The sequence below is a fragment of the Perna viridis genome, chromosome 4, assembly GCF_037379345.1.
Source record: "Perna viridis isolate PV_CMFRI_1.1 ecotype Kerala chromosome 4, ASM3737934v1, whole genome shotgun sequence".
NCBI classification, from domain to species: Eukaryota; Metazoa; Mollusca; class Bivalvia; order Mytilida; family Mytilidae; genus Perna; species Perna viridis.
This window is the reverse complement of record NC_142448.1, coordinates 23303413-23329218: the sequence shown is the minus strand read 5'-3', so window position 1 is coordinate 23329218 and position 25806 is coordinate 23303413. Positions and strand designations below refer to the sequence as shown.

Here is a 25806-nt window from a genome sequence, read left to right as displayed (position 1 = left end):
ATCACTGATTTCAAGAGTTATTTCCCTTACCCTAGGTCTACCTCCTTATGGTAGAATTCGCCATAACATATTTGGACTTTCCCGTTTTTCTTCTAATAGAAAATACCTAAGCCAAAGGTTAAATACCTGTTGTAGGACTGTTTCTCAGTAACAATAATGGACTGACAGATTTTGGTTCCGGTGAAGCTAAGGTATTTCCTGAAATAATAAAATATGTTACATATAATACATATCGGAACAGTAAAAATTTTGTACCATTTAATCATAAAATGTGAATAAATATTATAAAGAGCTATGTATATATGTTATATTTGTGACATTTGTATGAAATACGAATCAATTTTTTTTATTATGACATTATTATGAAATTGATAAAGAAATAAGAAATTTGTACAAAAGTCTTGTTTTGGTCCTAGTTCATAAACAGTTATGCGTCATAAAGTGATAAGACCACAAACCCCAAAATCAATCCCAGTGTATCTTTTGTGGAATGGAGTCATGTAGTAAAACTGAATATTTATCAACTGATACAGTGTACTTACATTAAAAAGAGACAAGAACAATGACAGTGCCACTTGCAAAGTTTTATGGTCATATCAAAAACTAACTTTACATTATTCAAGTTGCACTGAGTGGGGCTGAAATATTTTGAGAAAACAGCCGTCTAGGAATTAAGGCAATTTAACATAGACATTACCATCTAGATCATGAGAAAGTTGTACGAAATGTCTTGGTGGTTTGCCTTGGAACTTGACCACATGTGGGATAGCCTCGAGTAAAGATTCCACAGTGTTGTACCCATATAGAGCTGATTTCAGTTCCACACCAAACTGATCCTTGTAAACTCTCTCGAAATCTGAAACATAGACCTGCAGGCCATTCTGAAGTAAGATTCTAACATCTCGAGCAAACACCTGAAGGGAGGTAAGGCTGATCACACCTGATTCATCATCTCCTGTTATCTATTATAGAGAAAACAGCATTAAGTCACATATATAAACTATAAATCAAATGGGTTAATATCATTTACATCATTACACCAAATTCAAGTATTGAAGTGGTACAATGAAAGCAAAGGATTCCACTTTTGATGAAAATAATTTGTTTTAACTATGCTATTCCATTGGAAAAATTCATATTTAAATTATTCAGGGCAAATAAATGTATATTATGTACATGTATAGGTTGCATGTAACAAGAAACCTAATTAAAACTCAAAACAACATAAAGTTGCACAAGTTGTTGTGCAGGTATATCTCCATTCTTATAGTGAAAAAGAGGAAAGTCCCATGGCACACTAAGTTGACATTAGACAGCAGCCTAAATCACTAACAACATAAATCCCATCTATATAAAGCCAAATACTAAATTTGAAATATGTGTATCCCATTGGGAGCCACAACAAATTCTGACAGACAGTCAAGACAATTCCAATATACTTTTCGTTAATGGGGATATAAATAATGCAGATTATGTACGACATGTAGCAGGATCAGAAACTAACCTGAACATAATCAAGCAGCTCATCCTTCAGCCTGGCCACATCACACTCACTACCAAATATAGACTTATATCTACTACACAGCTCTACAAGAGGGAGAGATCCACAGCTCTGGTCCATCAGTAACTGTAAAACTTGTCGAGCTAATTCTGGAGTACCATGACGATCTACAAGTCTAATGTATCTACATCTGTTTACCATGTCTACCTGTCATTAAAGGGAGATAACCATTTATCTCAGGTTTGATCACCACCTTTACTTTCAAAAGAAATAGCCATGTGGTATATCTGTTGTACACGTATGTAATGCTTTCATGAGATCAACAACACTATCAAACGTGACTGTCAATTTATAGAAAACTATTTTCTAGACTCACTTAAGATAAGTCATGTAAAATTAGATGGAAATAAAAAAAAATGGTTTAAAAAAAGAACATGAAGAAAGGAAACAACAAATTGAAATTTATCATTAGCTATCAATCTGTGCAAAATCCTTTGCTTTGCAGCAGTAATACTAGTATGTTCATTGCAACAAATTACCTTCACAACATGTTTCAATTTTTTCATCAGCTCTTCCTCAGAGTCTACATGAAAGTCCTGTAGTGGTATATTAAACCCAAAATGACATGTGAATGCTGACATGAGGTGGTGTAGAGGTAGACAATGGTGCTTCTGAGTTTTTAATAAATCTACAATCTGGTCAGCTAGAACCTTACGTAACTCAGAATCTGTCAGATGGATCAGCCTTTCTTCTCCATCTTCTTCTACCTATAGGTACAAAATGTATACAACATGAATAGAAACTTTATGTAAAATATATGTAAGAAAACTGAACTGACATCTTTCATCCAGGTGGGGTTGTTTGACTTATTCACCATATTCATTTCCCTTAAATAATTAAAAATTGAGCCTTTAAATTTTTTCTTTTAAATGATAAAATCTAGGGTTTACAAAGGATAACATTTAAAAAAAAAACCATGCTTCAACATTCACAGTTTGAGATTTTGAATAGCATCCATGAATTTAATCACAAAATAATATAAAATATGGTTTTCAAGGGTTCGGGAAACCACGAAATTTGGTTCCAAATGAAAATTAAAATTTCAATGCATTTGTATGATGGATTTTTTAAATCCAACAATTCATGAATCTACATACTGCTGTATTTCCCTAAACCAAGAAAATTGGTACCCATGAACAAAAGACCTTACAGAGTATGTGAAGAATGAGAAATCTAGTGCATTTTTGTATTATTCAAAAAAACATAATTCTTCCAGAAATGGAAAATTTCTCTGGAAGATGACCAATGACACACAAATGCACATGAATCAATTCTGCATAACATAAGACCTCATCTTGGATACATGTATTTCAAAGACTACATGAAAACAATATGTAATGTACAATGTTTACAAAATAAATAAAGACATCACAAGTGATTTGTGAATTGGTAACATATTGTTGTAACAACAGTTGTGGGAAATGTTGACAAAGTTCACTCTAGTTTTAGGTTTTTTCAGAAGAAATCAATTTTATGCTCATTCCTATCAAAACTCTATAATTTATTCTGATTAATATAGAAACTTATCATCTTTCTACTAATTCTGCTGTTATCCACTCATAAAAAAATTCCTCACCATTGTAAAAGAAATACAAGATCTTAAACAGGAAGTTCTGTAAGATCCTATTAATATACAGTAACAACTGCTACTGTTACTCACATCAATAACATGTGGTATTGCTTCAAACAAGTCTAGAAGTTTAATGAAGCCATAATCAGAAACTCTACACTGCCTTCCAAAGTGGTGGTGATATGATGGTATAAACTTATTGAATGGCATCCTGCATTGAGGGTTATGTTTCAACAGGTCTACAACTTCTAAGGCAAACTGTTTGGTTCTCTCTATCTCTTCTGGAGTCTGGTCTGTAAACAAAGTAACAACAAAAATATAATATAGATATATTCACTTTGGAATGACTGGGGATAAATACATTTTTTGGGCCAAAGTAACTTTTGATCAAGTTATTCTGGTCCCTTATTATACAATTAGAATATAAAGTGTAAGTGTTTGTATGAAGCAGGCAAAATGGAAAAAATCAGAAACATGCATGTCAAAATCCCACCAATCTGACAATTTAATTTCACTCATTGATACTTTCTCTATTTGAAAAGACCATTATTTGATCTCTGCATCACTAGCTTTGCTCAGAAATTTTTCAACAGAATGTTAGAAAAATGAGGTTTTTGACAGAGTTATCTGCCCTTGGAATATTCATTTCCAGTACATTTCAATGAAATTGTAACTCAATGCACCAACATGATATGGAAAATATTATCTTTTTTTCTTGTTTCCGATAGTGCAAATAGTTAAATTACACTATCAAAATGATGGGTTTTTCATACCATGTTTCACCCACTGAAATGACACTTAATTAACTTGTTGATTGAATATACAAGACAACAGAGGCTGCCAAATGCTACAATGGTGTTTTTTTTTTTTGCCATTACTAGTGAAATTTTACACAACAATACCAATCAGAATACCATAATTGTACATATTTTCACTGTGTATTTATTTCAACAAATTTACAATCAGTAAATTTTTTAAAAAATTCACATTAAAGGCTCAGTATAAACATCAACTAAATACTCACAAAAATATTTGAGAACCACTATTCTCAGTACTCAGTAAAATAAATATTATGTAGCAGTTGTAAAAAAACTACATAATGTACAATGTCATTACAATGATATAGTGATCTAATTTGTACTTACCTAATTATGAAAACTGTAATTAAAAAACTCAAATCTTTGCAAAAATAGCTAAATTTTGATAATATTTGATAGTTTTTCAAACATTTGATGTTCACTCCAGTACAGGCCAGCCAGTGCCTTAATAGGAATGATTATACATTCTAAAGATTATGTGGGTCTACATTGCAGCTAATATTTGTATTCCATATTATAATTTCAGTTTACTTCCTGGTTTGGCAATACCTATTTTGATCACAAAATCAGTTCTGTATAACTATGTTACCTTTTCTTGGAATTGCTAAAATGGTATCAGTTTCTTCTTGTAAAACCTGAAAAATATAAATTGTTAACACCATTGCTTTGGGAAAAAAATAAACAAACAGTTGAGACTTTAGATACTCACAATTCTGATCAGACAAGTGATTAAAATTGGAAAGACAACTTACCTTAAAATTAATAAAATGGAAAAGGTAAAATCAATAAGAGGCTCCCAGGAGCCTGAATTGCTCAACTTGTTAAATTTCAACTTTCAAGGGTAATAAGTTTAATAAGGAGTTGTCTGACAATTTTGACTCAAAGCAGACTATGGTAGGACTTATCATAAGGAGCATCTCTGCAACTGAAACAATTTGGCTAAACCTAACATTTTTTGAGATTTAAGCGAAAAACTTCTGACTGACCCCTTTGTTTTATTTTAAATAACAGCAGCCAAGTTTTTTAAATTTCAATCCAATTGGTCAAGTAACGTAAGAGAAGACAATTTTTAAAGAAAAAAACATTAAAAAGAGCAAAAAAAAACATTGAAAAGGCATAGATAGATCTCCCCCTGCTGAACACTTTTGACTCGTCATAATTTTTCAATGGATCAAAAATCCAAACATTAGTTCTATGCAAGATACTCCAAGGAACATTATACAAAGTTTGATTCTAATTGGTCAAGCAAAGTCAGTGGTAAAGAGTTTCGAAAATTGTTAACGACGATTGTGACAATGATGGATGCCAAATGATGGCAAAAGCTCACTTGGGGCTAAACAAATTCCACAAACAATACTGAAGCAAAAATATGGGGACAATATGATATTGTTACAGGAATGAATCATCAGCCTGTAACTGCTCCTAAGAGCTGAAATAAAAAGCTGTACCATCAGTGCATGATACCCCTGTCTACTTTAATCTCATTCTACTTCTTGAAATGAATAAATACTATAAATCAACGAAGCTAAGAAATTCTCAATAAGACAAATATCTTCCTCTACATAATATATTAAAAGTCACCAAATCAAGTTTGCATGAAATTTTTCATTATTAAAGTAAAGTACAGACTGAAGGAAAACAGTATTCAATTACAAGTTCTTTCTGTAAAAAAAAAAATCATAAGATTATTAGAAATAACTCAACTACATGTATCTATAAACTAAAATCTTACAATGATAGAGACTGGTGAAACATCGTTAATCAGATCTTCTACACAAGCCATACCATACTCTATTACGTCAAATGGTTTACTCATGGTAGCAGCTGAAATACAAAAACAAGGTATTTTTAATTTTGGAATTAAGAAAACGACCAAAAATAAAATTTGTAAAACTAACCCATACTAAAGAGGTTAGTAACGCCGGCATGGCTAAGGGGTAGGGATAGTAGGATAACAAAAGTCAAGGAAACTTACCAACCCCCCTTAGTCATAACGGCATGACTAACCCCCTCAGTAGGGGCAAGTTTTATGAATATTTTTTTCACTTATTTCCTTAAATCCAAAACAATTCCTAATTCAATTACCTTTTTAAAATTATTCAGAAATTTCCTAAAATAATAACATGCATTTCACAGACATTTTGAAAATTTTAAAGACATTCAAACAAATACACATTGTACTTAAAATCCAGAAAATTATGAATATATTGCTTACTCTTTTAAATTCTTTAGAAAACTAAAGAAAACATCTTTATACACCATATGCTATATCTATGACAATTTACAGCTATTCAAACTTATAAGGCAGTGTCCAAAAGATCACACAGGTGTTCTGAAGTAGTTAAGAAGAACACATAGGTATACTATAGGGCAGATTTCTACCTAGAGAGCTATTTAAATTACTCACTAGCCTACATAAATTAGGATTGAAACTGGAACTGGTCTTTTTCAATTGCAGTCGAACCTCGTTAAGTTGAAGTTGAAGGGACCATGCAAAAATGATCGAGTTATCCGAGGTTCGAGTAATCTGAGGTCGAGAATAAACTGGAAATACTGGTAGTTTGGTCAATGATTGCTTCTACATTTACATCATTTGTTGTGCTTGTACATGTACATATACTTCACTTTACATGGTACTTCAAAATGTATTGCGTTTCATATCGGAATATATTTTTTTTTGTATGTTGTACATCATGTTTGAAATACTGAACAGCATCGAGTGTTTTAGTGAAATTTCCTTTTATTTTTTCTACAATCGAAAACGTCATAATTTGTGACATTCTGCTTTGTTTGACTCACAATCAGGAGTGTCATCAAACCATGAGCTCTACGTACATTATTACGATAAAGTTTCAAATTCACTAGCGAAATGATTGTAATCACTGAAATACACTTACTCTGTTTGAAGTTTCATTAAATAGTCAGATACCATTACAATTCATCGATATTTAAAAAAAAAAAAAAAGTATCAAAATATCAATATCACTATTAATGTGAATTCCGACATGTAATTCTGAATTTTTGAATTAATTTTTTGCGCAATTTTGAATTAAATACACAAATCAAGCCATAAAGAGTATCAACAAATTAATTTCAGAAGCCACGCTAATAATTGTAAAAACACACTTCGATCATGGCTTGTAATAAAGCAATCAGTTTTCTGACTAATTAGTTGACTTTGAGACATCAGGGTTAATTAACCTTAAAGTCCTATGAAGGGGACTGATTGATTATCTTGAGTTATCCAAGGTTTCGATTCATCCCAGTTCCAGTCATCTGAGGTAAAATTTTATTGGAGTAGGGGGAGTTTTGCTGGGTCTTTGTAATTAGTTCGAGTTATTCGAGATTTCAACTAATCCTACTTCGACACATCAAGGTTTGACTGTAGATGTAACCTGACAAAATGTTTTACTTTCAGTCAAGCCTACCATAACAATCAGAGAATTCACTGAGGTGTAGCTGTTTTCCATACTGAGCTTTGATAACTTTCTGTAAGTCAGCAGTAAATCTTCTAATCTGTGCTCTATGGCTTAATGTCAAGACCTTTCTCTCACCTGTCCCAAGAACCTAGACAAATGTAATCAACACACAATGTATGGCAGCAAGTTTTGACATCAAGTAGATAATATATTTATTGTAGATATTTGCCTGAGCAGAAACCAGTTCCATGTAAAGTAAATCCACAACTTTAACTATTAAAACATGTAACCATAAAGGACAAAACTTTACAGAGAATTGTTAAAGAGTTACTAAAAGTTTCCATCATTGCTTTAAAACTTTCTTGCTCCTATCAGCAATCATTTTAAAAAAGATAGATATCTGTATCAAATTAAACTTATTATCTTAATAATCCCATGATTTATGAATTAAAAACTACTCCCCACCTGTAATGCATGTGGTATAGCATCAAATAGATCTTTCAATCGACTATACCCATAGTCAGCTACCCGGCACTGTTTGTTATAGTAATGATGGTAGGATGGAATAAACTTGCTGAATGGCATCCTACATTTAGGACAAGACTTCAGAAGTTCTATCATCTCTCTACTAAACTGATTTAACTGCTGGCTCAACAACGGATTACTTCCACCTGTTGGAGAGTCTGAAAATAAAATATCAACAACGGATTACTTCCACCTGTTGGAGAGTCTGAAAATAAAATATCAACAATGGATTACTTCCACCTTTGGAAGTGCTGAAAATAAAATATCAATGATGTATTATTATCACCTGTTGGAGAGTCCAAAAGATAAAACATTGACAATTTACTACATACAACCTTTTGGAAGATTTTGAAAATATAAGCTTACATGGACCTGTGGTCTTGATAAGTCAACAGTAAATTAAAGGAACCTTTTTGGGACTGGTAAGATAGTCAACAAAAAATAAAAGACTGATAGAATTTTATAATTTATAACAAAATTGACAAATCTAAATTGCCTGGTTGACCAAACAACTAATAAAACTGAAATTGCTACCTAACAACTAAAAATGTTACCTGGTGGCGAGAGAGGTTTATTTTCAGCCCACTGAACCTTTTTGACCCCTGATGGAGAGACTTGTATTTCTATACCATGGATACAGCTGATTAAATGTTCTAATGGAATACCATTGTCACCAACTATAGGCAAACAGCCAAACTCAGCACTAAAGCATATAGCAAAACTGAAAAAGAAAAAAAAAGTCTAGATAATACAGACATTTGAACTATTAGGTCAAGAGGAACTGCAAAAAGGTTAACTTTATTGAGTTATATTAGTTAATGGTGGGTAATTTTCTTATCTATAAATTTCCAGGTGTAATGGTGTCACTTTTTTTCTTTCTTTCTTCTGATGTCAGCTAGTAGAATTCTTTAAATACATCAATTATACAACTTTCATATAAAATGTATCACAACAGTTAGTGTCCTTATCTTTTAGCATTGTTTCAATGAAAGTAAAATTAAAATTTCCTTAAAGCTGCATTAGCTGTCATTTTCATAAATTTTCGTTTCTGTTGAAATGTGCCTCAAATTAGAATTATTTCTACTAAATTGTACTTTTCCTGTATAATTTTATTTGACATCAATATTGTCAAATAAAATGTATTAAATACATGAAATAGGTGTTGACACATTTATTGTCTTGCAAGATATAAAGTCGACCTAGATAAATTTATATGCATGTAACTACTGGTGACCTTAATTTGCGTATGTGCTGTAAGGGTTGATTCTTAAAATAATCTGATTGCAAAGCGAAAGTTGTTAATCAACGGCAAGGAAGACTGATGGACTCAACCGTAAAAAAAAAGTTACAATATAACACAAGGATCCTTTTACGTATTGTGATATAATGTGGCACAAATATGGTAAGTAATTGTCATTGTTTATTTGAAAACTAATCAAGAAATAAATGAAATGAAATGTAAACAAGACGTGCTTACCTGTGTATCCGTTATTGTTATTTTTTTAACTAAGTAAGAGTAATTTTAACCCAGGTGATTGTCCTGTTGGCAATCTTCAGAAGTAAAGAGGAAAAATATCAATCTTCTTTGATTAAAAACATGTTGTTTTCACAATTAATATTCTGTTGGTATTATCGACATTTATTGCTTCAATTGCATTACTACAAACTTATTCCATTGATTCAGCAAAATTCAGTAGAATCAGAAAAAATTGGCAGCTAATGCAGCTTTAATACTTCATTAACAGAATACTATCACATTCTATAGTCCATAAATCAAACCTAAATAAACTCTCTAAAATAAAGTAATAAAATATATAAACAAATCTAATGCCCTGTCTATCTGAAATTACTGTTATTCCAAAAGTAATGTAATTTTGTCCTCACCTCATTTACAACATGTTTCATTCAAAGTAATTCAATAGTGAATGCATCTAAGAACTAACCTCATTAATGGCATGTTTCCATCATGTAATTATAGTAGTGAGTAGATCTGTGGACTCAACTCATTAACAGTATGTTTACATCATGTGACACTTGTAGTGGATAGATGTGTAGACTCACCTCATTAATGGTATGTTTCCATCATGTGACTATACTAATGAGTGGATCTGCAGACTCACTTCATTAATGGCATTGTTCCATCATGTGATAGATGTGTGGAATCATTTCTTTAATGCCATGTAGTAGTGAGTTGATTTGTACTCACCTCATTAATGGCATGTTTCAATCATGTGACTAGTAGTGAGTAGACATGTAGACTCACCTCATTCATGCCATGTTTCCATCATATGATTGTAGTGGTGATTAGATCAGTGGACTCACCTTATCAATATCATGTAATTGTAGTAGTGAGTGGATTTGTAGACTCCCCTCATTATTGGTATGTTTCCATCATATTATAGATCTGTGGACTCACCTCATTAATGGTATGTTTTCATCATGTGACTGTAGTAGTGAGTGGATCTGTAAACTCACTTCATTAATGGCATGTTTCCAACATGTGACTGTAGTAGTGAGTGGTTTGTAGACTCACCTCATTACTGGTATGTTTCCATCATGTAATAGAACTGTGGACTCACCTAATTAATGGTAAGTTTCCATCATATGATTCTAGTAGCGATTAGATCTGTGGACTCACCTCATTAATGGCATGTTTCCATCATGTAATAGACCTGTGGACTTACCTCATTAATGACATGTTTCCATCATGTGACTGTAATAGTGAGTGGACTTGTGGACTCACCTCATTTATGGTATGTTTCCATCATGCTATTGTAGTCGTGATTAGATCTGTGGACTCACCTCATTAATGGTATGTTTCCATCATGTAATAGACCTGTGGACTCACCTCTTTAATGGCATGTTACCATCATGTGACTGTAATAGTGAGTGGACTTGTGGACTCACCTCATTAATGGTATGTTTCCATCATGTGACTGTAATAGTGAGTGGACATGTGGACTCACCTCATTAATGGTATGTTTCCATCATATGATTCTAGTAGCGATTAGATCTGTGGATTCACCTCATTAATGGCATGTTTCCATCATGTAATAGACCTGTAGACTTACCTCATTAACGGCATGTTACCATCATGTGACTGTAATAGTGAGTGGACTTGCGGACTTACCTCATTAATGGTATGTTTCCATCATGTGATTGTAGTAGTGATTAGATCTGTGGACTCACCTCATTAATGACATGTTTCCATCTTATGACTGTAATAGTGAGTGGACTTGTGGACTCACCTCATTAATGGTATGTTTCCATCATTTGTCTGTAGTAGTGGGTGGACTTGTGGACACACCTCATTAATGGCATGTTTCCATCATGTGACTGTAGTAGTGAGTGGATTTGTAGACTCACCTCATTAATGGCATGTTTCCATCATGTGACTGTAGTAGTGAGTGGACTTGTGGACCAAACATTTTAATTGTCATCATCACATTGGGTAGCATACAATTATTAACTGCTTCAGCATACATAATACTACCCTCAGGGCAGTGGATAGGACAGGCAGGTTGCTCAAGTACCTCAGGGACATTTGACATACCATACTGTAAAACAAATGTAACACATCGTATAACTTCTGCATAATTTGAAGTAATGAAATGAGTAAAGGATTATTAGTCTTTGAAATAAGTAAATTACCCTATGTATAATTATGAGTCCATAAGAAAGCAAAGATATGATTAGATTTCTTGATTATGGTTTAATGTCCTATGGCAGTTATTTCATGCATTTCAGGACAAGAACAAACAACCAATCCAACATACCTTACTTTTTACTAGTCTGACACACTGAGCCGGATCTTTATTGTACTAGGCAACGGCCTGCAGGTAGGCAACGGCCTGCAGGTAGGCATGGCACTCCTCTTCTACACATTACTGACTCAAAGCCAACCAATTGTCATTCTATCCCCTAAATACCACAAGCTTAGGGGAAGAGCAGTAACTACCAATTTTAAAGTCTGGTGTAAATAGGCCAGGGATGGAACCTAACACTTCCCACACTCAAGATTAGCACTCTACCTTGAGACAGCTGAGGATGAAAATTGCATGGAATTTGTTCCATGTATGAGTAAAAGCTGCAAGTGCACTCGATATGCTGTTGTTTCATGACTACCCATTAATTACCCTTTTCATCAATTTAGAATTTTTTTTTTAATCATTCTTATTTTCAAGGAACATCGGAGTTAAGAGAACAGTGGTGACATCATATGACATATATATTACAATTCAAGAAAACATTTTGGCATGACAATCAGATAATTCTTATTTGAAATAGTGAGATTTATTAATATGCAAAAATTTAATAAATAATACAATGATAGGCTTCACAACACTACAAGGTGACAAAATTCACCACTACACAGTAATGATTTCACAAATTTGACAAGATTGTTTGCCCATGTAGTACCTATAGATTACATATTAGGATAAGATTTACCATTCCATAATTATAGGTTTCACAACTTGACAAGGTTCACCAGTCTGACAGTTTAACGGTAAGTTTCACCAGTTTAGATCTTACCATTTGTTGTTGTTGGTAATACATGTCTTGGTCTGTAACCAATGGAGGAGGTGGAGTTTGGTAGAGAGCTGGATTATTCACCAGATGAACCATTCTACCTGCTCCTCCCTGATCATGAATCTCTATGGTATCTTTCATCTTATAAAGTTCAGATACACTTATTGTTCTGTGATACCTGTATTAAAACAGATTTTTTCAAGACAAAATATTGATACAAAATTATATCACTATTATAATAGAACTTTTGCTTGCTTATGAACATACTTGATTAATCCCTGACACTGTTGAACTGAAACCTCTAGTTAAGTTTATTGTTGACTCTCGGGTAAAAAAAAAGTTACAGCAAACCAACTTATTTTCATGAATACTTTTTTTCTGATTTCATGATGTCATTTCAACTTTTAGCCATTTAAAAAATTTTGTGATTAGCACTCTCTCCAACATATGTTCCATAAAAACAGGAGTTAATCATATGGACTTATTTTCCTCAATTTCTTGCTCGTGAAAAAAAAGATTTACAGTAATTCTATACATTAGCAATGGTTTTAATAATCATTAATGCCAATTAGTGCCAAGCTATGATGGTATTTTTTCACTAAGAAGAAAACTTGTACTAGTATTAAAGTAGATTTTAGAATCTAGCAAAAGATTTGAGCCATGAACCACCTAAATAGGCCCTGGTTTATAAGACATTACAAGATGTCATACATCTTAGTGATACTTTAAGAAAATTCTAAGTATGTCTAGTTTAGATAAAAGCTCATACCTTTACATGCTATTATGTATATAAACATCCTCCAATATGCCCAAAGATTAAGATCAAAAACTGTTTTAGAAGATAGCCAGCCAAACCAAGTACTGGTATATGTACCCCTATCTAGACAGAAATTCAGGCGCCCATATACACCCTCTGTTAATTGCAAGGCCATAAAATTCTATAAACCTGATTTGAATTGTACAGGAAATTTGGGTTTTCCAAAAATAATTTAACCAACATTAAGACTTATTTATCTCAAATTAAAGTTTGGCAAACTGTTCTTATTTTATTTGCACTTTTAAAGTATGCATATCCAACAACCAACCTAAACAAAATAAGTAAAATTTTTTGGCAGCAATGAGATGATTTACCTTAAGCATAGTTCTTAATGATATTAATACACGAAATATTCATAATTAAACCTAACTGATTAGCTCCCTTTATCATCACTTACTGAAACTGAGTTTGTTCAGGTCAATTTATGGTTTCACTTCGCTACTGCAATATATCCATCAATTATTTTCTGCCACTAAAGATCCCTTTAATTTGAATATCTAATGCTCTTACCTTTTATCAAAAAGTTCAATGAATTTGAACAGTGGAAGAACATTGTCTTTGGCCTCAGACAGCAATGCAATGGCTTCAGCTCTATAATGATATACATGTACTATGGCATTTTACTAAGGAAACATGTATACATGTGTCAAGCCCTAATTTATGAGCCTATGTTGTATTTTGATGCTGTGCACATCATACCACTTATCATGCTGAAGGTCTATTCCCAGTTTGAATAGTTTGTAAAATTAAGCCCAGGAAAAAATATATAACCCCTTAATTTCAACAAATATTTCATGTAAACAAGAAGCTATAGCTATAGAAAAGTTAAGGAACAGACATGCATTGAGCCTTTAGACAAGGCATAACATTTTCAATTGTATACAATTTTCTTTCATATTTTACATCATAATCAACTAAATAACACAACACTCCAACTACATATGAATTAAGTAGCACTCCAGCTAAGAATCATGCAAAATGTGATTCATGGGTAAAAAGCCTACATATTTTTATTTTTGATATTTTGTTTGAAATGTCATAGTAAACAGAAATTAACATGTGGTTTTTCATATAACCCTTGCTCTTAGGAGATAAAAATTGTATAGAATGCACTGTAGATTTCAAAATTAAGGGAGATAACTCTGTAAATGACGCTCAAATACAATAGAATCTACTGAATTTTCAATGTCGATTATCTCCTAAAAGCAGGCAGATTTGAATGAATAATTACACATTTCACAGTATAGACCCATAAAACAACCTAATTGCAAAAAATATGTAGCCTTTTTTTTGGGTGTATGACATTTTTCAGATTTTGCATGATTCTTACAAAGACAGCTACTTAAGATATTTAGTTCAATGTCACACAAATTTCATACCTTGTACTGCTAGCTGGCCTTTGCATTTCTTCTTGTTTTAGAGTAACATGTATCCTTTTGTAACCGATCTTTTTCCTGTGGAACTGAGATATAGCAAACCTAGCCTCTTCTATATTTGGTACTTTTACCATCCCAATACTAGTATTGTCTGGCTGGGTCTTAACATGCACATTCAGCACCTAAATAGAAGATAGCTCATTACTTATTACAAATATGTTAGTGTATAAAAATTAAGTTAACTGGACCTCACTCAGAATTTTTTTTCTTTTTTGTAATTTTCATTTATGGTCAAACATTTTAAATAGATATATTGTTAACAAGAAAACAAAAATGCAATACTGTGAAAGGACTTTTATTTGTGGGTACCAATTTTCGTGGTTTAGGGAATACTTATCAGTTCGTTGATTCTTGAATTCATGGATTTGACAACTCTTATCTTACAAATGAATGGAAAATTTACTATTCGCTGGGAACCAAATGTTGTGGTTTATCAAACCCACGAAAACCATGAAAATTGGTACCCCACGAACAATAATACTTTCACAGTACTTTGCAGGCACAGATTGTATAAGTTTGGCCTTTTATAGACACACATTTCAAGAATGATACAATCCTAGATTTAAGATTCATTATTCATTTTAGTTATGCAATAATTAAATAAGATAATTACTTACAACCATTATGTGAAGTAATACTAACCCTGACATGAGGATGGAAAGTTGTAAATAAAATCTTCCTCCATTCCTTAGCACTAATATTATAATCTAGATTAGAGACAAGAAGTTCTACAGGACCAACAATTCCATCCCATTCAAGTTCCTCTTCTTCAACTGCTGGACTACATGTCCCAGGGACTGGTGGAGGTGTTGTTATAGGCCGGAACATGTTAACAGGGGACTGCCTTTGGACTGAAGAACTATCATCTAATATCTCATAGGGACTACATCTATGGGACCATTTCTGTTGGACCACAGTGGAGTACATTGTCGTACAATTTGGTGGACTACATTGAGGAGGTGGCCTTTGACTTCGATACTGATTATTGTATTGGTTCCAAGAGTTACCTCCCCTATAACAACAGCTATACTGATTACCATAATTATTACCAGCACCATAAGAGGAATATGGCCGATAGTCATAGTTAGTGTTACCAAAATGTTGATAAGGAGTATAGGATGAATCAAAAGTCATATCATGTGGAGGCTCATGGTAGTCGTAAGTACTCCAGGAAGAATATGGTGGAGGGCTATATGATCGGCCATGATAGTTATACTGCCTCCTTCCTTGATAGTCATGTTGTTGCTGATCTTCCTGATAAAGTTGCTGTTGTAACATTAAAACATGACGACTTGATCCTTTCCCATCCTTGTTGAATTTATTGACTGTATCATGTAGAGTTGGTTTATTTTCTTGATTCTGAGTTTCAATTCTACTTCTTGTTTGATTGGTAGGCAATTCCTGATGTTCCCCTTTGTCTTCTTGCTTTGTTTCAGGTTTCTTTTGTTCATTAACTGGTTTATTCACAGTCATCTGATTCTGTGCTGACGATTTTAATGCATTTGGGCTTCCTTTCTTTTGTGTTGGACTTATATTTTTTGTTGATACTGGGCTAGCGTTTTTCTTGGCAGGTGGAGAGACAGTTTTTGGCTGTACAGGATTGCCACTGTTCCCAGGATTCTGAGGACAAACATTAGCATCATTTTTACTCTTCTGTCTGTTGCTATTTGTCAATATTTGTATATTAGCTGTTTTCGAGTGATCAGAATTCCTGTTGTCATGGTTATTTCGGTTTGATAGGTTTTTAGAGCTGAAACTTTCCAGTGTCTTGGCATACATACTAGCAGGATTATAAAATGGTTGATAATAAGTCCTAGGATAGCTTCCTGGAGGGGTTGGAGTTCTGCTGTTAGGTTTACCATTGTTAATTGGAGTAGTGGTTCTGTTATGTTTACCAGTAGGAGGACTTTTGTTTCTGTTTTCTTCTACTTTGGATTCAGCTTGCCCTTCAGGCTTATTTTGTTGTCCTGTGTCAGACCATACTGGGGGCTGTCCAGTTGTATCTTTTGGTCTTTTAAAACCTTTATGACCTTGAAATATAAAAAAAAAGATAATACGTATAATTTTTTTATTAACTTGTGGTTGTGATTATATATTAGGTATTGATTTTAATAAGTGCGATAAAAAACATTATATTCATATTCTTTCTTTAAGGTAAAAAATTAACAAATGTCACAGTTGGTGTTCAAAAGGTTGGGGACAAAATCTTTAAAAAACTATAAGGCTCTCCACCATGTTCCTAGAAACAATGTATTAAAATTTCAAAAAGATTTGATATGTTTTACTCAAGTTAATGTAAATGATTGAAAGTTAATGGACACTAACAAAGACAACTACACCAATGATACATACAATTTTTTTTTTATCATATCTGCAGCAGAAAATGATACAGGGATGAGTGTAAGGGTGCAAAATATTGCCATTTGTACAGATGGCATATTCTAAGTGCATGCATCATTTAAATCAGAAGGTTTACTACAAATCAAAATGAATTGTCCATTGATACACAAAAACTGAAGAATTATCCAAAAAAAATATCAAGGATATCTTTGCTAAAACAACTGAATATAAAAATATGCTTAAAATTCAGACCTCTTTTGTAAGTTTTAGGATATTATAGTCTGAATTATATCTCTTTGCAAAGTAAGACCTATGTCATTATTCAATAATACGTACATTTTTAAAACAGAAAGAGTCAGAAGTCTGAGATGGAAACATTAACACATTTGAAGATTCAACTGATGTATGAATCTGCATCACCATCATATTTTGTTGATGCATAAGTATCTTCAATATGTATATAAAGCAATTTAAAAAACTATAATGTAAGTTACAAATTTCTTAAAATACTGATGATAGAATACACTGCTGAAAAATGGATAATTCCAACATGTTAAAAATGTAAGAATAAATTCAATCAAATTTCTTTATAATAGGAGGTGCACATCTTCAATACGTAGTGCTGCGGACAAGTATCAAAAAGTGCTTTAGTTTTTGAGTTTAATGGGCCTAGAGGGTATACGGCTATATTATATATCAATGGAAAGAAAAATCAATGCAGTTTTTGAATATCATTCTTTTTAAACTGAAAAGTGGTAGAGTTTTCTGCTATTTTGCATTAACTAGAGGTGGGGTCAAAGATCAATTGACCCCAAAACCCTTTGATAAGTAATTTAAGTGAAATAATTTATTGTAGGTATTAAGAAACAAGTAACATATGTAAAGGTCACATCTATAGAATTTCAAAAATGTAAAAAGGAACTTTTTCTGTCAAAAGTTGACTATTTAATCATAGAACAAAATTGCCCCTAAAAATGGTTGCATTTTAGTGCATTTTCAATGATTAAGAGATAATAAGACACCGTAGAATATTACAATGTATATCTAAATATTCTTTATTGAATAACAAATAAACACAACTTTCTCGATTCAATCTGCAACATGAGCTTCACAAAATGTGCTTAAAGGTGCAAATTTTTACATATTTTAACTACTAATTATACCAAAATTGTAAAACACGAAATCATTTTCCAGACAACCTGTTCTGTTTCCGAACTGTTGGTACAACAGAAAAGCATGAATGTTATCAAAAGTGACTTATTTTTTGAAATGATAATTATTTTTAAGCAGATAAATAAAAGATTGACATATTTTTTTTCTGTTATTCAATAATCGAGCGCTCAACAATGTTCGTTATGAGGAAATTGGAAGGAAGAACAGGATATCCATAGTCAAGATAAAACACCACTAATACAAACAAGAGGCTCCCAGGAGCCTGAATCGCCCACCTGGTTGAATTTACCTTTCAAAGGCAATAAATTTAACAAGAAGTTGTCCAACAATTTTGAATCAAGAAGTCTTTGGTAGAGCTTATCATAAGGATCATTTCAACAATTGAAAGTTTCTTTTAATCTATCATAGTTTTCAAGATATTGACTGAAAACTGTTTAAAAAAAGGTCATTTTTCCCATTTCAAGGGCAATAACTCTTACAAGGAGTCATCTGACAACTTTTATCCCTGTAGTCCTAATAATAAGGATCATTTCAGCTATTGAAAGAATTTGCCTAAACCTAGCGGTTTTGGAGATATATGCAAAAAACTACTGTCTGATCGCTATGTTCTATTTTTAGTAACGATCGCCATGTTTTTCGACAAATCAAAAATCCCCACATCAGTTCTATGCAGGATACCCCAAGAAACATTCATACCAAGTTTGGTTCCAATTGGTCAAGTAGTGTCAGAGGAGATTTTTGAAAGAAATAACATAAAAAATAGCAAAAAACGTTGAAAAAGGGCAATAACTCCAACATGGCTTAATAGATTAAAATGAAAATTTGACCACAGATGGATCTCATCATGCTGAACACTTTAACATCGTGTCAGAATGGCTAAACCTAACCGTTTTGGAGATATATGCAAAAAACTACTGTCTGACCCCTATGTCCCATTTTTAATAATGGCAACTTCTCTATTTTGTCAAAATATGACAATAGAAGTAATGCACAATTCAATGCACAAATAACTTACTACAACTGCTCTGTATATGTATGTTTACGCCGCAAAAAGGGAAGTTTAGAACAACTTATAGACAGTAGATATACAAGCAATAGATTGTTTCCCCTGTTTTTAAACGCCTCTCTTTTTTTAAATATTCTTGATCTGCCCCTGGCCTGGACAATGATGTTTCCTTTGACCTAATATTCTATAATAACTATGTTACCATTGTGTCCTATTCATATGGCTACTAAATTTGAAGTCTTGGCGAAGTAAAAAAATCCTAAAAGATTTTATTGCGTCTGAGCTTCTTTCTTCTTTTTCTGATCCCTGATACATGGTTAAATCTTTAAGATTTTATTTGAAGTCCAATCATATAAAGACAAATGCAACAAAAAAATATGTATGATTTTTGTATGTGCAAAAATAAATCTCAAAATCTTAAGTCTTTTCATCAAAACATAAGGTAGACTTGATACTTTACATGTGTGTCTGTTCATAAAAATGACCGGAAACAAGACAAATTGTCCAGAAATGACACCATGTTATACACATTTAGTACAATTAACAGTTTAAATATGTGAAAATTTGCAACTTCAAACTCATTTTGCAAAGCACATAATGCAAATCGAATCGAGAACGTTGTATTTATTTTATTTGTTATTCAGTAAAGAATATTTAGATATACATTGTAATATTCTATGGTGTCTTATTATCTCTTAATCATTGAAAATGCACTAAAATGCAACCAATTCTAAGGGCATTTTTGTTCTGTGATTAAATAGTCAACTTTTGATGGAAAAACTTCCTTTTCAAATTTTTTACATTGTATGCATATGATCTTTACATGTTACTTGTTTTCTGTTACCTACAATGAACGATTTCACTTAAATCACTTACCAAAGTGTGTTGGCGTTGATTGATCTTTGACCCTTCCTCTAATTAATGCAGAATAGCAGAAAACTCTACCTCTTTTCAGTCAAAATAAGAATGATATTCAAAAACTACATTGATTTATCTTTCCATTGACATATGATATAGTTGTATACCCTCAAGGCCCATTAAAGTTCGAAAAATCCTTAGCCGTCCGCAGCACTAATGTATATAAACACCATGCAAAGTCTGAAAAAAATATTGGTTAAACAGGCTGGTAACAAGATCTCACATTAGGATTTACCTCCCTCATATGGTGTCTTTTTATCCATAATAAAAATTATAAGTTTTCTAAATATGAAACATTGTTAAAAATTGGGAATATCTGTGTAATTATAAGTTACTTTTGCAAAAGGCAGTATATTCTCATTTTCGTTATTTAAAAAGTTACATACCTGAGTAAAATTTAATATTTCAAGGCTCACAACTATCTGGATATTAAAATAAAAAGAACACTTTCTTCAGAAAATAAACTAAAATACATAACTATTCCCATTTTTAAATAAAATATGACAATATCCAAACTTTCTGATTTTATAGTGGATAAAAAAACAACAAATCAGGGGTAGCACTCCAAACAGAGTGTTAATTCTAATTACTGGTGTTTCCCTCAAACTATTAAATCCTTTTTGAGTTAGATTGCCCAAAGGACCTTCCACAATGTAAAAATTTTGAAATATGGCTAATTTTAACATGCTAAAAACATAGTAAAAAATTTACATTTTTCTCCATTATAGAAAGTGCACATATTCAACAGGAATATAAACACTGTACAGTCTTAATAATATTGGTCAAAGACTTTTTAATTTATGATATTATAATTTATTTATTTAATTTATAATTTAATTTACACAATGTAGGTCAGGCGCAGGTCCAGGTGAGGGCTTAATGGGCATATGCCCCTTTTTCAAAGAAAAAAATCAAAAAAACTATCATAGTCTGCTAAATATTGTATTGAATATGGAAATTCATCATATTCATTCATCAAACATGTCATAATCCTTTTCCTTTTTTTCCCCTATTCTCTTAATTATGCCCCCCCTCTCTCAAACAATCCTGGACCTGCCCCTGTATGTACCCATTAAGAGTGACAGACCTACAGGGGCAGGTCCAAGCAGCTAGTAGACTTGTTTTCAACAATGGTGATAGATAGATAGATAGATTTATTTCCATTAAATATCAACATACAATACATGTACATATAAAATACAATAAAAAACAATACATCACTAGTGAATGTATGACACCTAAAAGTACAATGACACAGATTGTGTTAAAAATAAAATTTTGACCCATAGTTGATATTTAACCGAGGATATCCTGTGAAAGCCCTTAGGCTTGTTTCCAACGGGGTCCCAACTGAAAAAAATAACTTATATGTTAAAAAAAATAATGAACAACAATCAGCTCAAGACTTAGGCAGTGCCAATAAATAATCTGGGATTACCAGATATATAAAATTCTAAAACTGTATTGTAATTTACTATATAGTGAAAACATCAAGAAAAGTTTGCTTCATTTTATCAAAAAGAAAAAAAATTACCTTAGATTTAAATGCATGTGAGCTTTTGAGTTTTTTAATATCAGATGGGAGACCATTCCAATCTTTAATAGCATTATAATAAAAAGTATTTGCCGATTGTCCATTTACAGATGGTACATAAAATTAAATTCATTGTGCCTAGTGTTATAAGAGGTAACATCTCTTGTTTTTACAAAATTAGTTCTCATATAGTGAGGACATTTGTTATAAAATATTTTATGATCGTGGTTCAGTCTCATTTGTTGAACTCTATTGCTGACATTTAAGAATCCAACACTGTCAAATACATTATAATCAATTCTATGTCTATAATGCATGCCTTTTATAAACCTTATAATTTTATTTTGCATAATTTGCAGCTTCTTTTGTAAAGTTTTGTTGACATTATTAAACCATGCTGAATAAGCGTAGTCAAAATGGCACTGTATTAGTGCCATACAAAGTGTTTTTCTTGAATATTCAGACAAGCACTTTGCATTTCTATATAAAAATTTCAATCTTGCATTTGCTTTTTGCAAAATACTATTTACTATAATATCACCAGACAAGAACTGGTCAATTTGTAGGCCTAAATATTTAACACCATTTTGAGATAAAATAGTTTGATTATTACATGTAACACTGAACTCCTTAATTTTTTTTAGTTTTCTTTTAGTGCCGAAATGTATGCACTCCGTTTTGCCCAAATGGAGGCTTAATTTATTATCAAGAAGCCATTTACTGCAAGATTGGAGTTCCTGACTTAGTTTTGAAGATATAATATCTGGGTTCTGATCAGAAAATAAAATTGCACTCTCATCCGCATAGAGCAACAGTCTGCAGTCGGCCCCACACTGGCAGACATGTCATTTACATCACATAAAAATAACAACGGACCCAATAAACTTCCCTGTGGGACCCCCACACCTGACACAGAGAAAATCAAATTCAGTGCTGTTAGCACTAACTTTCTGTTGACGGTCAGTTAAATAGGATTCAAACCATCTAATTGAAAGTACACCCATGGTTTGAAGTTTTTTACATAATATTTGATGATCTGTGTCAAATGCTTTTTGTAGGTCGAGTATGATCATGCCAGTATAGTGCCCTCGTACGACTTATGTGGTCAAGTAGATGTATCAAACAAGTATTAGTAGATTACCTTGATCTAAATGCAGATTGTAGTCAATACAAAATTATCATTAAAAGAATAGGCCTGCAGCAGTGCTAAGCTTGTTGTAAAAGGTGATGCAGGTAATACAAAATAATAGAATTTGTTTGAAAGTTTTCATATCAGCAATCCTGAAAAATGTTTATGTGGAGTGGAAAGTAGGACGTTGATGCAGTGGAAACAAAGAAAGGGAAACATAGTACAAGCCACCATCCAAAAGCTTATATACTAAAAACAAAACTGCCAGGTATTCAATTGCTGTAGGAGTGGAGAAACTTGTTACAGACAGACAAGGGGATTACACCATGACAATATGAAAAGGCTGATATCTATTATGGGAGAATTGGAAAAGCCTACTGAAAATAGAACAGTACCAATAAAATCAACAAAATTACTCATATTGTGGGGTAGAATGAAATAAAATGTGCATTAAACATAGTATACCTTGTTTGTCTGTGGTCTGTGGAGACTTTTTAGCTAATTCCACTTTAATTTTATTACCAAACACATTTTCTCCCTCCATTCTGTTCCTTGCCCTGAAACCACATGCACACTTTTCATGATGTCAGGTAAGAAAGTCACACTTGATTGCTAAAGAGGTCAAATAATTTTGATTGGATGACCTTCTTGGACAAGTCAGTACTACCTGGGTATTTACATAACAATAGGAGATGATAGTGGAAATTTCTATAAAGAAAACAATTGATCTGCATGAATAATGTTTTTAGTTCTTAAAAAAAAATAAAAGGAATTTTAGCACCATGGTATAGCTAAGCAGATGCCAAAGACATGTAAATGATGTGTTCTATACTTAATACAAATTCAAAATGCAAATACAAAAAAGAAAATCCTGCAAATTTTTAATACATCTCTGTAATTAATTCTGTGGAAGTACTTAAATCCATGGATACTAATTTTCGTGGATCAGGGGACATAACTTATTTAAATATATTTACCGCCAATCTTATCTTATTAATTAAGAGCATTTTAAGTGTGTGTTGAAGGATAGCAGGGATACCAATAAAACATTAAACTTCCAGTACAGTTGTTTACTGAATAAAATTATTAGGAAAAAATAGGGGGAGAGAACTTTATAAAATGAAGATCTGTCAAAATAGGATTATATGTATATAAATATGTTTCAATTAGAATCCATTAGGAACTTATTACTTTCAGTATCCAAAACAAATTGGTACATATAAAGCCCAATATAAATATTTTGAACAGATGCTACTGTCCTTTTCTATTCGCCCTGTGCAGGTTCGGGTGTCAAAAGAATAGGCCCGCAGCAGTGCTAGGTTTGTTGTAAAAGGTGACTAAATAGTGCTGAGAACCCTGGTCAGGGGCCAGGGCACTCTGCCTACAGAGTAACTGGGTTGTGTCCCCCAGGTGGTAAAATAGGGTACCCCTCGAATGTAACACATGCTGGGGTCGTCAGGCCATGATACGGAAAACCTGACCACAAACCATAGTAGTGCAACGTGTTGGGAAAGATGCTACGTTCCTCACACATTAAAGAACCCTTCTGTGGTATTCTCCCGGAGTAGGAACCATAGAGCTCCGCCACAGAAGGCTAAATTGCCCGACCCTACCCACCTCTCCCAATTTCCATTGGCAATCAAAATTTGTCGACACCATTTTCCTTGTGTCCCATCCCATTTTTCATTTCATCATCATTTCATGTTCATTTTATCATCCATTGCATGTTCATCGCCTGAATATAGCTGAAATATTGATGCTCTGGCATTAAACCCCAATAATCAATCAATCAATCAATCAATCCTTTTCTATTCATAGAGATTGTGATGCAGGCGTGAAAGAGAAGATTCTAGTTACCGGTACATGTAAACAAACACTATGTGACATTGCAAGCAATCTTTTTCTATTATACATATTAGCTATATCAAATAAATCTTCAACAACAAAACTTACTGGTCATAAAGTTCCATGAAAGATAATACAAGTAGTTATGTTTTGTGTTTTCTCTTTGTTATGATATAACAAAACTCTTTTCTGCAAGTTTGTTTGGTATGACAATTATAAAAAGAACATTAAAATTTGCCTGGCACTTAGAAACACTAGTGTAATGTTGAAAGAAATTTTTCAACACAGATTTCATTTTTTGTCATTGTCATTACATCTATGTAAAATTTCTGGGGTAAGGGAGATAATTCCTATAGAAACAAAAGTAATTTTCACATTCCCTGCTAGAGGTGCTGTACCTCTCATCTTCATTATTGTGAAAATGTGATAGTGATGTAACATCAGTATCTGGAATGAACAGTTTGAAAGTTTCTCCAATATAATAAGGGATTTATTCCCTCCTTGACAAAAAGTAAAAAGTTAGAAAATATTTATGTCAAATTTCTAATTAGTCATACAACCAAAATAGGGGAAAATGATAATGAAAGAGCAAATCATTTTTGAATTATTTTTTCTCAATATTTTAGTTTTAGAGGCAAATTCAATTTAAACTAAAAGAAAGTAAATTAACAAATATCATCCTCAACTGTTAGATTTTGGTGCCCCAATTTCATTTTTTCTTTGATGATTGAGTTATAGCCTTTCTATTGAAACTACAAGCCAGAAAAAAAACTTTTAATCTTTAAATTCTGAAGCAGATGAATTTTTATAATAAAATTTACAAGGAAGCAACAAGTACAGTGATTTTTTTCTTGTACATGTTAAACAACATACAGTAAATCATTAGTTTGGAGTAGACTGAACAACAAATTAAAGTGAAGTCATTGGAAAGTATATTGCTCTGATAAAATATTTAAACCGTTGCCAGCTACTGAGTTTGATCTAAAAAAAACTTAAGAGGATGAATAATAGTGGAATACTACAAGATCAGATAGAGAAAAGAACAACTTACTACAAAAAAATGTGTTGCAGGGTGCTGCTTTATACAACCACAAAGGTTGAAGCCTGAACAAGTATGGACATAATATTCAATCTTTGTACAGTTGTGAATTCAGATTGTGAATAAATGTTTGACTAGCAAAAGAT

The 25806-nt window shown here is 32.5% G+C and overlaps 1 protein-coding gene across 2 annotated transcripts in view; it reads right to left on the bottom strand.

Annotated features, from left to right (window-relative positions):
* Positions 1–25806, bottom strand: part of LOC148619390 (meiosis regulator and mRNA stability factor 1-like) — a 42060-nt gene that overhangs the window by 4958 nt on the left and 11296 nt on the right. Inside the window, exons 6-21 of one of the 2 annotated variants that reach the window (XM_088579244.1) lie at positions 23242–23333; positions 15319–16706; positions 14620–14798; positions 13751–13831; positions 12427–12601; positions 11260–11450; positions 8448–8614; positions 7834–8051; positions 7378–7516; positions 5682–5773; positions 4539–4584; positions 3222–3424; positions 2041–2268; positions 1505–1708; positions 698–962; positions 127–198 (exon numbers count right to left, since the gene is read on the bottom strand). In XM_088579244.1, the coding sequence (XP_088435370.1) occupies positions 127–198; positions 698–962; positions 1505–1708; positions 2041–2268; positions 3222–3424; positions 4539–4584; positions 5682–5773; positions 7378–7516; positions 7834–8051; positions 8448–8614; positions 11260–11450; positions 12427–12601; positions 13751–13831; positions 14620–14798; positions 15319–16706; positions 23242–23333 (3740 nt within the window). The remainder of the gene's footprint in view (positions 1–126; positions 199–697; positions 963–1504; positions 1709–2040; positions 2269–3221; positions 3425–4538; positions 4585–5681; positions 5774–7377; positions 7517–7833; positions 8052–8447; positions 8615–11259; positions 11451–12426; positions 12602–13750; positions 13832–14619; positions 14799–15318; positions 16707–23241; positions 23334–25806) is intronic. The other variant, XM_088579245.1, reaches the window with a different exon arrangement.